General features: G+C 37.2%; 1 protein-coding gene across 3 annotated transcripts; it reads left to right on the top strand.

Annotated features, from left to right (window-relative positions):
• Positions 1–878: 878 nt before the first annotated feature.
• On the top strand, positions 879–12,854 carry LOC149826962 (U-box domain-containing protein 6-like). Of its 3 annotated transcripts, none has more exons than XM_090020183.1 (6): positions 879–917; positions 1,020–1,310; positions 3,969–4,052; positions 4,665–4,850; positions 7,554–7,661; positions 11,920–12,854. In XM_090020183.1, the coding sequence occupies exons 3-6, from the start codon at positions 3,996–3,998 to the stop codon at positions 12,634–12,636; spliced, it is 1,068 nt and encodes a 355-aa protein (XP_089876309.1). In that variant the 5' UTR covers positions 879–917; positions 1,020–1,310; positions 3,969–3,995; the 3' UTR covers positions 12,637–12,854. The 3 variants fall into 3 exon arrangements, with proteins under 3 accessions (XP_089876309.1, XP_089876311.1, XP_089876310.1); XM_090020185.1 differs by having other exon boundaries at positions 3,958–4,052; XM_090020184.1 differs by lacking the exon at positions 879–917 and having other exon boundaries at positions 994–1,310.
• Positions 12,855–13,869: the final 1,015 nt, after the last annotated feature.

The following is a 13,869-nucleotide window of genomic DNA, read 5'->3' as shown; positions in this document are numbered from 1 at the left end:
ATGATAAACAACAATATCGTCATTAGTGCATTGTTGTATGGCGACACAGACATTGAGCGTTGTCTGATTAAGCAGTGCCGTTGGATAAGATGATGTTGTCTTTGAAGATTTGGTTAAGTACCTCTCAACTTGCAGGAGTCTCACGCTTAGCGGTTGGATGCATGAAAGTGCATGTGGGTTAGGGCTAATTTTTTTAGGAATCATGTTAGTTGATTTCAAGATGATATTTTTCGCTATAATGTTTAATCATCAACTAGTTTTTGAACAAAGGCTGCAATGTCTTATTTTTTAGTGACAAAGTTTTGCTATATCGTGAGTATAAAGTCATAATATGCTTTATCACACACAATGTTAAGATAAGTTTGTGCCTTTGTCCACAAGCGATAGCTGATATGTGACAGCTATGTCTTAAATGGTAGAGATTAGATGGAATTAGTATTTAAAAATACTATTGATCAGCTTTCTAGGCAATTGCACACGGTAAAATAATTTATTACATGAAAAAGTATTAATACACGGCCTTTGACCATTAAGCTGGTGAGACGTGATATTTTGGTGCCATCGTGGGTTTATAAAAGATTCTGTAAAGCTTGCGACAGTAAAGAAGATGGTCGCTCAGTATTAGCGTGTTGAAAAAGCGTAACAAAAACAATTGGCAAGAAATAGATCTGGTCAAATGTGATGGTAAGCACAAAGTTAAAAAATGAATGTCTGCTGATGTTTGACTTCGCCTTCCCCAGCCATATAATTATTTGATGGATGCAGCATGCGCATGAGGACAAACAACAATAGAGGGAACGTAGGGCGGCTCCTGATGGGCTGTGCCCGTTCTGCTGGTTACCCTGTTTTTCTACCCGATCCCATCGCGGGTAGCTAGGTCGTCGGCCTCCCTCCAACTCCAAGTCTCCAACCCTCGAGTGAGTCAACTTCTTCCTTCCGTATGAAATTTCTTCCTTCCCTCCTTCGTGTTCTGTCTGTTTCCACGGACCAAAACAAAGCTGGTTTTTTTTGTGAACTAGGAGTCTCGGCTCTGCGTCTGCAAGCTATCAACAAAAAAAAAAGCAGCAAGGAGATTGTTGGTGGATGGTGTTCCTGTATGACGCGTGAATTCGTGTTGCCTACTTCGTTCCTTCTGCTCCCCAATATTTATGTTAGTTTCGATCTGTTCCTGCTCGGGGAAGCTCCTCTGTTGTCTTTACAGCGTGAAGTTCCACCTTCCGTGCGGCTGAATGGTTGTGAAGAATCATCGGGAACATCTGGGATATAATTCTGCTCCACGCCAACAACTTTGGCTTCTCCATCGTCTGGAGGTAAGCTGGCTTGCTTGTTTTTCGGTGCTCTGCTGCTTCCTTTCAAGTCAAGTCAGACCACAACAGAAAAGTTTAGGCCAGGCCAGGCGTTTACTTTTAAAGCGAATGAGGGAGGAGAGTAGCGTAGATGATGAGGGAATTCAAGGCATAGCAGCTCCACCCTTGTCTCCTTTTATTCGGGAAACAAACCCTCCTCCACTCCCCGGTGCTATCCTGTTCTCGTTTTATTTAATATCTGCAGGATGTAGGTTGATGTTGTTGCATACCTTCTTACTGAGCTGCCCGTCTTCATATTTATTAGTGGAACCGTGTTCGCGTAGATCATGGGGTTGCCATCTATGTGTCCTTGTCACTCCTCGCCGTGATGCTCTTGCAGCATCCATCTTGGTTTCTTCTGGACGAGTCTTGGATGTTGATTTGATTCGATAAACCTTTCTCCTCTTTTTCCTTTCTGCTTGCTCAAGTGTGAGATTTTATCGAACCCCGGCTTTCTGTTGTTTGGAGGAATATCTCTCGACTATCTGACTCAACGGGGTCCTTCAAAGTTTCTGTTTGAGGTCTGAAAAGAATTAAGAAATTATGCGTGGTTTGTAGAATGATCTTTTTTTGAATCTTTAAAACCCTTTACCGTCTTAGTTGCTGGAGAAGCTTTAAGGCCGGCCGATTTTAAAATTATGGAATGCCCGCAGGTCTCAACTAGGCATGCATGTAAAGGTTGAGACACGTCGTATGGTACCAACATGCACATCACATGGAGCAACCTCGACAAACAGCTACCACTAGTTGGGACCAAGCAGCAGCTGCCTACCAGTTCAATAATTTGCCAGAGCAAGATTTTACTCAATAGGGTTAGGAATCCAATCAGGGAACATATCTTTCCGTACTTCAACAGATTCAAACCTGACAATAACACTAAGCTTGTTTGCAATACTTGAAACACTGTATCACTCTGAAATGATGGATGTTTCTATGTGAAGGACAACCTCTTCCTTCACCGTCATATTTGGCAAATCTGATAGCATCTTGCTTAGAATTCAAGTTGTAATGATCTTCGTTCATAATACACACTTTCAGTGTCTAAGTGGCATATCAGAAACCAAATTTGGTACATCCAATTTCTCAAACCAAATCCACTGAATCAGCATCAAGTAGAACAACCATAGATACTAATCTTATTTGTGAACCCAGAAAGACTTACGAAAGTCCTCTCAGTATAAGATTGGATAGACATGACATTATCTGAATGTCTTTCTTTTGTGAGGAAAGCTCCTAATAACTAATAATACAAAGAAAATATCTGGGCAGGCAGGCATGATTAGAGCACTCCAATGTGAAATCAGAACAATAAATTGACAAAGAATTGTGAAGGAGTTGTCAGCCCTTTTATGTTATTGTATGTGCAAACAGTAATTTGCTGAAAATATCTTTTGATTAACTTTCCATCATAAAAAATGTGCTTCTTTCTGGAAGGTTACTGAAGAATCCTTGAGTTGCCAGTTTTTGTTGGTACCACACTAGCTGCCTCTGTGGCATCTTTGTAATGGAGTGCAAGTATTTAAGCAATACAGTCAGCTGAAATTGTCCCAGCTTCCAATGAAACGATTAATCACCGACTGTCTCAGCTTCGTTTTTTTATTTGTCAGCTCATTTAGTTAAGACTTCATTGGACTTGTGAACCTTCAGATTGAAGGGCTGTATGTGATCTGACTTATCTCTTCTTCCATTCAGTCATAACTACACCTCTACAATGACAAAGTAACAAGGAATAAAAGAAAACAACTTAAGAATATTGGGGAAATTGAAATTTGGGCACTGTATCATTAGCCTTCCAATGTTATATTTGATTCAGACAACCTTTATTTTACTAATAGGATACTCCTATTGCTGAATTAAGATGGAATTCCTTTTTCCTGATTAGGTCAGGACTATTTTACTAGCTAAAAGAAGGTATACATGCCACATTCAGTAAGTTTTTAATTACAAATTGATGAGTCCATATTTAGATAGGTATTCTTCTTGAACAAAGATATATGGTCTAAACAAACTTACTGTGTGTATAATAAATTATAGTTTGAAGTTTGAACTGTCCTGGATATCTACTTAATGACCATGGATCAGGTTCAAAATTGTAGCTCCAACTTCATCATTACCATGCACAAATCTTGAAATAAGCTTTTGAATGGTACAAAAATTATTGAATTCCAAATCTGGTAGACAAGTTGAAGTCTGATTTATTGATCTGATCTCTAAAATGACCGGGATTCTAGATCCACATAAGTTAGTATGTGAAAGTTTTTGTCGACATATTTATTTATATTTAATTCCTTATGCCCATTTAGTTCTGTTTTCCCTCTTCTTCTCCACATTAACAAAAACACAAAAAATTTAAACCTTGGATTTTGGTGAAATTACTGCCTGGTTGGTTTTATGAGGGGCCCTTCTTGACTTGTTCTCTTCACATTGTCACATGGTTTTCTTTGGCTTGAAGAATATATTCTTAGTTGAATTTATGAATAGTTTCTTGACCTTCTCTTTGTTCTATTAAATGGTGTTTTATACTTCAAGGTTATGTGGTTGAAGTGCTTAATCCATTTTGATGCTAATGCATGTAAATTTCATTGACAAACTATGTGACATGAATCTTCAGTGTCTTTTCAGTGTAAGAAAAGATAAAGTCTCCATTGGATGGGCAATTCTCGTCGTGAAGATGATGATAATTTGACATGTTCTTGTCATCCAAAGGTAAACACTGTACCGAAACATTGACACGGAGAAAATCCAAGGTTGTTTTTAAGCCTTTCCTGTAAATATGAGTTTCACTTTTCCTGAGCCACCTTTCCCTACACTATTGGATGATTCTTTTATTTTATTTTCATTTTGTATAGATTGCATTTGATTAGCTATCTGCTATCCATTCATTTGTTATGATAATGATGCTACATAACATAGAAATGAATCAAGAAGCTATTCAAAGCTAATATGATATTCTCATGTTCTATTCTGCTCATAGAAGAAGAACATTCTTTTATTTGGCATTCCTTAGATAGGGTCCTGATGATTCCACGGATGTATCTGTGGAGTATGGTGTCCAATGTTAGAAACATTATAGTAGGCTTAGTTGGGTTTGTTTGAAATGATCTATATTTGATCAGTTTGGTAAAGATGCCATCCTAACGAAAACAGCTTCAGTTTAGCCTACACTCAGCACAAATTGACTAGTTCCTTTTTGTTGTTCTATATGAAATTTAATAGGAGGCAATTTTGCCCATGAGTTTGTTTGCTGGAGCACATTTTTCTTCATTTTCCTTTGTTGTCTACTTATTTGGAAGTTGTCCACTTTATTGTGTTTGGCAGGTGCATGGGCTTATATGTGGGGAACTAAAAAGGCTTGTGGACAAGATCATTCTGGTTCTTCCTAGTCTAGAATCGGCTCGGCCAGGATTCATGTCTGGAATACTGATCTTGTGCTCTCTAAACCTTGAAATTGAAAAGGCCAAATTACTCCTTCAACACTGTGCTGAAACAAGTAAACTATATCTGGTAGGTTTATTCTTTTTCTTTTCTCTAAATGTTTAGGCTGAGATTAAAACTGATGAAATCAAACATGGAAACATAAAATTTACTTAGTTACAATCACAAGAAATAATGGTGCAATCGAATGCTGAGATTGAAAATTAGTGCCAATTGGTATCAAAGTTAAGCTAGTATGATATAGTCTAATGGTTGTATTCTATGGCATTCTCTTCAAAATCTTAAAATACTTTCTAATTAGAACTTTTTGTCCATTTGATCTATACTGCATTGGATGTGTGGAGTATAACATGTCACTTGGCTATCATTAGTCACAGATGTCTCTGATATTTTGAAAATGTAGTGATGTCATTGTTGGCCTGTAATCATGTTTATATAGAATATATCGCTACTTTCACATGAAAACTTTTCAGTTAAATGAAATGTTGTGCTTATGCATTATGCTTCTAAATTATGCATATTTTCCCTCCTCTTTTATCCTAAATCTTATAAAAACAGAAGGATAGATAGTGGAGGCCAAAAAGTTGATGCTTTATAAATTTTTCTCAAACGACATTTTTATCATATGTTCTTACCATGTCATTGTAAATTTCTTTGGGCATTCATCAATTCTTTCTTGAATGATAGATGCGTTACTTACATGGCACTTATGTAATTTTTGAACAAAATTAATAGTTACCTTTTCAGACAAGCATGGTTTCGAATACCAAAATGTCTCTCTCATGATCTCAATTGCCAACCTTGCATGGCCACTATACTGAAAATATGAGAGCTTACCTTTTCATTTCTTGTCAACCAAGCTGTTCCATGCAAGATATGCACATTTTAATTGAGAAAGTGGCTATTGTAGAGGGAAACTGCCCATTTGTAGGGCCAATCTATAAATAGAGGGTTTCTAAAAAAATTCAACCCATCAATAGGCAAGAAATACCTTCACAGTTATCCCTGCCAATTCTCCAATTCATCATCTATATCACCTTCTACTTAGCTCATATCGCTCTCAATTCATATATTTAATACAATCAAGGTTGTAGTTTTCTTTAAACGCTTTTTGCCATGAAAATGTTTTAAAATTAGTTGTTTTTTTTTCTTTTTCTTTCTCTCAATTTTTGGCAAGTTTGGTTTAGAGCTTTGTTCCTCAAATACAAGTGGTATAAAAGCGTAGTTGTTTGCTTTAACATTTTTTCATATATGTTTTTAAGAAAAACTATTTTATTTTAGATGTGTACTTATTTTCATATATTTGTTAAATTTTATTTCTTTTTATAATAAAAAATTTGATGTAAACTTTACCTATCTAGAGCCAGGCCATATGCACAGGCCATTTACCATGCTAGTATGATTAAAGGAAGGCATAAATGCTCCTTGTTTCTAACTTTTCCTTTTTTACTCTTCACATTTTCTTTCTTCCATAACTGTGGAGATGTTCTGGGGAAAAACATTCATCTTCAAATTCTCCTGAGAGCTTCACCAAGAAATTGCCAATTCTATTAGTGACTAAATATCAAATGGAAGCTTATTATTGTGCTTCCCCATTATAAATCAAGCCCACATTGAACTTTGCTTCCATCATAGCAGATGAACAAGTGTTTATTAAGGCTAATACTTTTCGAAGCTGTAGCAAGCAGATGTGGTCACATTAGTAGGCGCTACTATAGTAATGGGCGGTTATTCTTCTTGTGAGATTTTAGAGAGAAAATATCATGGAATTTCCAAAATATTGTCGAAAATTCATGATTACATCATGATGCTATCTATCACTATTGTCATATTGTGATAACATTTCCAGTAAATTGCAAAACCACCTGCCTTTTCACCTCTTTGGACATAAGTATCTAAATTTTTTTAATTATTACATTTAACTGCCTCCCTTTTTCTTTAGAACCATTTGAAACAGAAGCCTAGGGCGTGGAGTTACTTTGCTTTCATTCACTAATGAAATTTGCCAATGTTTTCGTTATAAATAAACACTAAAAACATATTATCCATTTTGTTTACTAAGTCTTGGATAACTGAATTAATTTAGGGCCAGGCATGCCTTTGCAAAACCAAAAAGCTTGGTCAGTTATATGTAACAACAGAGAGGTGAGACAGTTATTTATAAATAAGTGATAGGCATCTTATCGTAATTTTCTCATCTATTGTTTGCTTTGTCTGTTTCTGCAACACAAACTTGGTTCTTTTTCTTGTTCCTTTTATTTTTTTCTCCACTTTTCAATCTTTTGCTATATTATTGCAAGAGATCATTGCTAGAACCTATCTTTTCCTTTTCTATTTAATTTTCTTTTTAAACTGCTGATGTCGAAAAATTGTCAAATATTCTGTGAAAGCCTCTCTGAGATGTTGCTGAGATTAACATTGTTGACCAGTTTTAACTACTAGATAGCTCTTTCTGATATTGCTAATAGATATTGACAACATGGATTAGTATCAAAAGCTTAGCGAGGCTTTCAGATAAATTAATGAAGGGTTTGAAGTTTGTTCTTTGTAACAACATAATTTATCTAGCCTCTTGTAATTATATCAATGACCGTATCATTGTAGGTGACTTTATAGTTGATTAACTGTTCCCATCTCTTGTTTTTGTTTTTATAAGCAACCAGCATGTTTTGATCTATATATATGTGCATGTATGTATGTATGTATGTATACTTTTGTATATAGATGTGATATATATGTCTGTATGTTCTTACGTTCTACAAATTTGGGCAGGCTACAACGGGAGAATCAATCAGGAGGAGGTGTGAAAAGATACAGAGCTCACTGTGTCTAAATCTAAGCCAAATTCAGAATATGGTTCCTATTCTCGTAGCCACACAGGTTGTTGATCCGTCTATGTATTACTGTTTTATCCTTTTCAACTTGCATTTTATGTTCCTTAGAGGGATACACTTACTCAGTGAACATTAATTTTGAGAGAATATATTCTGTTTGTAGGGATCTATGCAAATTGTCATGTTGTCATGTTATTGGCACTGTTTTTAACATGTAATAGTTTTTCTGGAAATCTTTGAACTGCTTGATAATGCATTCCTTAAAACTTCTCCCTGGAAATTCTGCAAGAATTATAAAAAACATTAGATGGTCTCTAGAGTGTTAGGACCTAATGTTTTCTGGTTAGACTTGTCACTTGTTATGTGTGCATTTAATTAACATATATATATATATATATATATATATATATATAGAGAGAGAGAGAGAGAGAGAGAGAGAGAGAGAGAGAGAGAGAGAGATTACGTCAATGAGCTGCACTGAAATTCAGTTGCTAGATTTCAAAGTGAATTTATTTTTGGATATGAAGATTGGTTACTTTGAACCTATGTCACATGGGTGCGGGCGCGGGTGCGGGGATTCGGCACTTCCAAAAAACCCGGGTGCGGGGGTGCGGCAGGGGCAAAAATGTAAAATATATATATAAAAGGGGTCGCTGTTCCCCCCCCCCCCCCCCCAGGTTTTTCTGCTGACAGCAGCTGTCTGTCAGCAGTTGACAGCTGCTGTCAGCAGCTGACAGCCAGCTGCTGTCAGCAGCTGACAGCCAGCTGCTGTCAGCAGCTGACAGACAGCTGCTGTTAGACGCTGTCTGCTGTCAGCAGACTTTTTTTTAAAAAAAAAATCGCTGTTTCCCTCTGCTGACAGCTGATTTTTTTTTAAAACAAACTGACAGCAGCTGTCAGCCCTGACAGACAGCTGCTGTCAGCAGAATTTTTTTTTAAAAAAAATCGCAGCCCATTTCATAGGGCAAATTTTAAAAAAATAAAACTAAAAAAAGGACCTAAATGATCCTGTGTGCGGTCAACGCACCCAGGATCAGGTTGACTGCACCCGCGCCCGCACCCGCACCCGCGTCGAGTCGCGTCGACGCGGGTGCGGCACCCTGCTAGCCGAATCCCTGTGACATAGCTTTGAACTATCCTTCTTTAAGTTGCAAATTACTGTCAGTATTTGGGGATAAAAAAGATTCTTGCTCATTCACCATATTGGTGTTTTGATTTTTCTATATTGGAATCTATATCCTTTTAAATATTTTTTCTAGATTGATATTCTATGTCTACAAGAGACCAAATGGGTAGGTGAGAAAGCAAAAGTGATAGAACCTTGGGGATATAAGATTTGGTATACAGGAATAAATAGGAATATGAATGGAGTAGGGATTGTTATGAGTCGTGAGTTTATAGATAATGTAGTTGAGGTCCGTAGGAAGGGTGATAGGATTTTACTTATTAAATTAGTATTAGGTACGGATATTATTAATATTATTAGTGTTTATGTACCTCAAGTAGGTTTAAATGATTCCATTAAGCGTCAATTTTGGGAAGATTTAGATGGAGTAGTACAAGAGATATCTTATGGAAAAAACATTTCATCGGCGGTGACCTTAATGGACATGTAGGCATTAGTAGGGATGAATTTTAGAGTATCCATGGAGGCTATAGTATAGGAGAAAGAAACGAAAGTGGAGAAAGGATTTAGATTTTGGTTTGTCCTATGATATGATCTTAGCAAACACTTGCTTTAGGAAGAGGGAGTCTCACCTAGTAACATTTAAAAGTGGGGTTAATACAAGTCAGATAGATTTTTTCCTACTTAGAAAAAGAGATAGGGGTTGTTGCATCGATTGTAAGGTTATACCGGGAGAAAGTGTAGCTACACAACATAGAGTCTTAATTTTAGATCTTAAAATTAGACAATATTGCAAAAGAGATAGACATAGGATAGATCCTAGAATTAAGTGGTGGGCACTGAAAGGAGCTAAACAAGGAATGTTTGTAAAGCAGGTAGTTAAGGAAGCTGATTGGTGTCTCAAGGAGGATTCAGAATCAATGTGGAATAAGATAGCGGGTGGCATGAGAAAGGTGGCTAAAGAGGTATTGGGTGAGTCTAAAGGCGGTGCACCGCTAGGTAAGGATACATCATGGTGGAACGAGGATGTCAAATTAGCTATTAAGGTTAAAAGAGAGTGTTATAAAAATCTAAGTAAGAGTCGTGATAATGAGAATTTGGAGAAGTATATGATAGCAAAGAAGGAAGCAAAAAAAGTAGCTCGAAACGCGAGGGATAAGGTATATAAGGAGGTTTATGACAAGTTGGATACCAAAGAGGGCGAGAAGGATATTTATAGGCTTGCAAAGATGAGAGATAGGAAATCGAGGGATCTGGGTATAGTTAGATGTATCAAAGATGAAACATAAAGGGTTTTAGTCAAAGATAAGGAGATTAAGGAGAGATGAAAAATTATTTTGATAAGCTATTTAATGGAAGTCATGTTCAGGATCTTGGAGACTTCTTCATTCCTTTTCATGGGATGAATCGTGACTTCATGCGCAAGATTCAAAAGAAAGAAATTGCAGAGGCTTTGAAGAGAATGAAATCAAGAAGGGAAGTTGGCCTAGATGGTATACCTATCGAGGCTTGGAAATGCTTGGGAGAGAAAGGTTTAGAATGGTTGACAAATCTTTTTAACAAGATTTGGCGAACAAATAAGATGCCTAATGAGTGGAGGAAGAGTACTTTGGTGCCTCTATATAAGAATAAGGGTGATATACAAGATTGCACAAACTATCGTGGTATAAAACTCATGAGTCATACTATGAAACTTTGGGAGAGGGTGATTGAGTCTAGGTTGAGGAAGGTTGTCATGATATCGGAGAATCAATTTAGTTTTATGCCTGGAAGATCAACTATGGAAGCTATACATCTTCTTAGACAACTTATTGAGAGAAATAGAGAGAGGAACAAAGATTTGCATATGGTTTTTATTGATTTGGAGAAGGCATACGATAGAGTACCTAGGGACGTTCTCTGGTGGACAATGATGAAGAAAGGTGTTTCTCTCAAGTACATTAGTATAATTAAAGATATGTATGAAGGAGTAGTGACCAATGTCGGCACTTGTGGAGGGGTGACAACCAATTTTCCTATAACGGTTGGGTTACATCAAGGATCTGCTTTAAGCCCTTTCCTATTTGCTATAGTGATGGATGAGCTTACGAGATCAATCCAAGAAAATGTGTCGTGGTATATGTTGTTTGCTGATGATATTATTTTGATTGATGAGTCTAGAGCTGGGGTTAATGCTAAGTTAGAATTATGGAGACAGACATTGGAAGCAAGAGGTTTTAAGTTGAGTAAGAGTAAGACAGAATATATGGAATGTCGGTTTAGTAAGGAACGAAGTAGTGATGGGAGTGTAGTGAAGCTTGGTGAGCAAGAAATACCGGTGGATGATTGTTTTAAATATTTGAGATTTATCATTCAAAAGTATGGAGAAATTGATGGAGATATAAATCATAGGATAAAGGTTGGGTGGATGAAATGAAAAAGTGCAACTGGAGTGTTGTGCGATCGTAGAATGCCATTGCGGTTGAAGGGAAAGTTTTATAGGACGACTATTAGGCCCGCTTTACTATATGGTACGGAATGTTGGGCTGCCAAGAGACATCATATTAAAAAAATGAGTGTAGTTGAGATGTGTATGCTTAGATGGATGTGTGGAAATACAATAAAAGATAAGATTCGGAACGAGGAGATACGTAAGAAGGTAGGCGTTGCACCCATTGAAAATAAGATGAGAGAGAATCGTTTGTGGTGGTTTGGACATATTCGGTGAAGGCTTAATGATGCTCCAGTTAGAAGGATGGAGAAATGCAAAAATATATTAGTTAAAAGAGGTCGGGGTAGGCCTAGGAAGACATGGATGGAGATGATAGGAAAGGATATGAATGCTTTGAACCTCACCGAGGACATGGCATTGGATAAAAATGATGGGAGGAGAAGGATTCATGTGGAAGACCCAAAATGATTTTCTTTTTTGGTTCATATTGCCGACCCCAATTGTTTTGGGATGAAGGCGTAGTTGTTGTTGTTGTTTGTTGCTCTCTGTCTCTCTCTCAACACACACATGCAGCACACTTACATTCTTTTTCTGAATATACAGCTAATGTTAGCCATCTTTCCTTTATGTTGAAATGGCAATATCTATGCAATGTATAGCTCCTCATACATTTTTGCTGGGTGATTCACCACTAGCATCACTTGCTACGGTGGGAAGTGTTATGTGATAATTAACATTCATTTGCAGATATCTGAAATTCTAAATGATTTTAAAGAGACAAGGTTTATGCTAGAATCATCAGAAGAGGAGGCTGGCAAGGCCATCCAAGCATTGCTTAGGCAGGGTACATCTGCAAGTACCTCAACAGAAATTTCAGAATTTGAAGCTTTTCAAACTGCTGCTCTGAGGTTGCACATTATATCTCCTAAGGCTTGTTTAATAGAGAGAATATGTCTTAAGAAGCTCCTTGATAAGGTACAAGGCAGTGACCAGAGAAAGGAGAGCATTGTACTGTACCTTTTGCACCTATTGAAGAAGCACGGAAAGTTTGTGAAAGGCAAGCATACGGAAAATACTGATGATCAATGTAAAGGATCAACAAAAGCCTCCAATCATCCAAACAATAGGTGCACATATGAAACAATTGATGATATTGTGGACACGATACAATATATGGAGTCCTGTGAAGAGTCTAAGAATCATGTCCAGAGCATGCCTGTACCACCTGATTCATTTAGGTGTCCACTTTCTTTAAAACTTATGTGTGATCCTGTAGTAATTGCTTCTGGCCAAACATATGAAAGAGCATGGATACAAAACTGGTTTGATGAGGGCCATGATACATGTCCAAAAACAGGGAAGAAGTTGCGCCATCTATCAATGACTCCAAATGATTGTGTGAAAGACCTAATTTCTAGTTGGTGCTATAAGCATGGGATCGATGTGGCAGACCAACACATGTGACCGATCCCTTCAGCATTGTTCTCTTTGAATGAATCCTATTCGACTTCAGTTTCTAGTTTAGACAGTTCCTTGGAAGTGCCAAATTTTCTATCAAATAACAAGAAGGCTGATCCCACTGTTCAACTTGCCAGCAATATATCAGTTGGATCTTCCTGTAGTAGTTTCTGTTCTGATTCATCATTTAACGTGAGCTTTACAAATTTGAATGATGATTCATTCAAGTCACTGTCTTCAGGAAATTGCAGCCATGGACTTCTCATTAAACTCTCCTCACCGCCATTGGACTCTCAACATAAAGCAGCAGAAGATGTTAAGCTCCTACTAGAAAATATGATGAAGCCTGTAACTCCATGTTACATAATGGTTTTCTTGAAGCACTGTTGAGTTTTCTAAAACATGCATCTGAACTATCTGATGTAAAAGCACAACAAACAGGAGCTCAGGTGCTTTTGTCTTTTGTGAAAAAAGCAGGTAAAGATGCTCCTCTTCAGCTGACATAAGTGTGCATTTCGTTGTTAATCTGTGCCTTCTACTTTATTGTGCTTAACAGTTGTTGGGGGGACAGGAGGGTTAGTGGCTTAGTCTTTTGACACAATGAGGCTGATTTCTTTGTATGTTCTTTATTGAGTAGATATCTGAAAGACTTTAGTGGCTTAATGTTTGCTTGCCTTTGGAGTAGTTTTGTTGTCTCATTCCTCTTGACCTTTTTGTTGATTTTCCTTGCAGAACCAAGTTACCATTTTTGTCAGATGGTGTATGTGACATCCTTGTTCTTCTGGATTCTGTAATTACAAAAGAAGCTTTATCTGTTATGCAAATTTTATCCAATGATGACTATTGCAAATCCAAATTGGTGGTGTCTAAGGTAGTTCCTTCCATTATCTACGTTCTTGACACTCAGATTGGTCAATCCTTAGCATTTGCTATTAAAATCCTGTATAATTTGTCTCCTCTTAGAGAAGCCCAATCTTATATAGTTGCTTCAAGATGTGTCTCCAAGTTGGTTCCACTTTTGAGTGACACAAAACTTGCTGGGGATAGCATAAAAATTTTGCACAATCTAGCCCGTACTGGAATAGGCAGGGATGGAATGGCTGAAACTTTTGGATGCATAGGTGCTGTAGTTGAGCTGCTTGATGATAGTAGTCCTGAAAAACAAGAGCATGCTGTGGCTGTGCTCTCATAATTCTGATCATTGTCAGTTGCCTTGAAAGAGGGTATTGTCCCTTCTCT

Source organism: Nuphar pumila, chromosome 10, assembly GCF_984573655.1.
Source record: "Nuphar pumila chromosome 10, dmNupPumi1.hap1.1, whole genome shotgun sequence".
In the NCBI taxonomy this organism is placed as follows: domain Eukaryota; kingdom Viridiplantae; phylum Streptophyta; class Magnoliopsida; order Nymphaeales; family Nymphaeaceae; genus Nuphar; species Nuphar pumila.
The sequence above is the reverse complement of the archived record's forward strand: the minus strand, read 5'-3'. Positions and strand labels throughout refer to the sequence as shown.

Bases quoted from the DNA above. Each gene is read 5' to 3' on its own strand.
- LOC149826962 (XM_090020183.1), top strand. From the start codon at position 3,996: ATGGGCAATTCTCGTCGTGAAGATGATGATAATTTGACATGTTCTTGT. The intron at 4,053-4,664 runs GTAAACACTGTA...TGTGTTTGGCAG, and splicing joins CATGTTCTTGTCATCCAAAG to GTGCATGGGCTTATATGTGG. The intron at 7,662-11,919 runs GTTGTTGATCCG...ATTCATTTGCAG, and splicing joins CTATTCTCGTAGCCACACAG to ATATCTGAAATTCTAAATGA.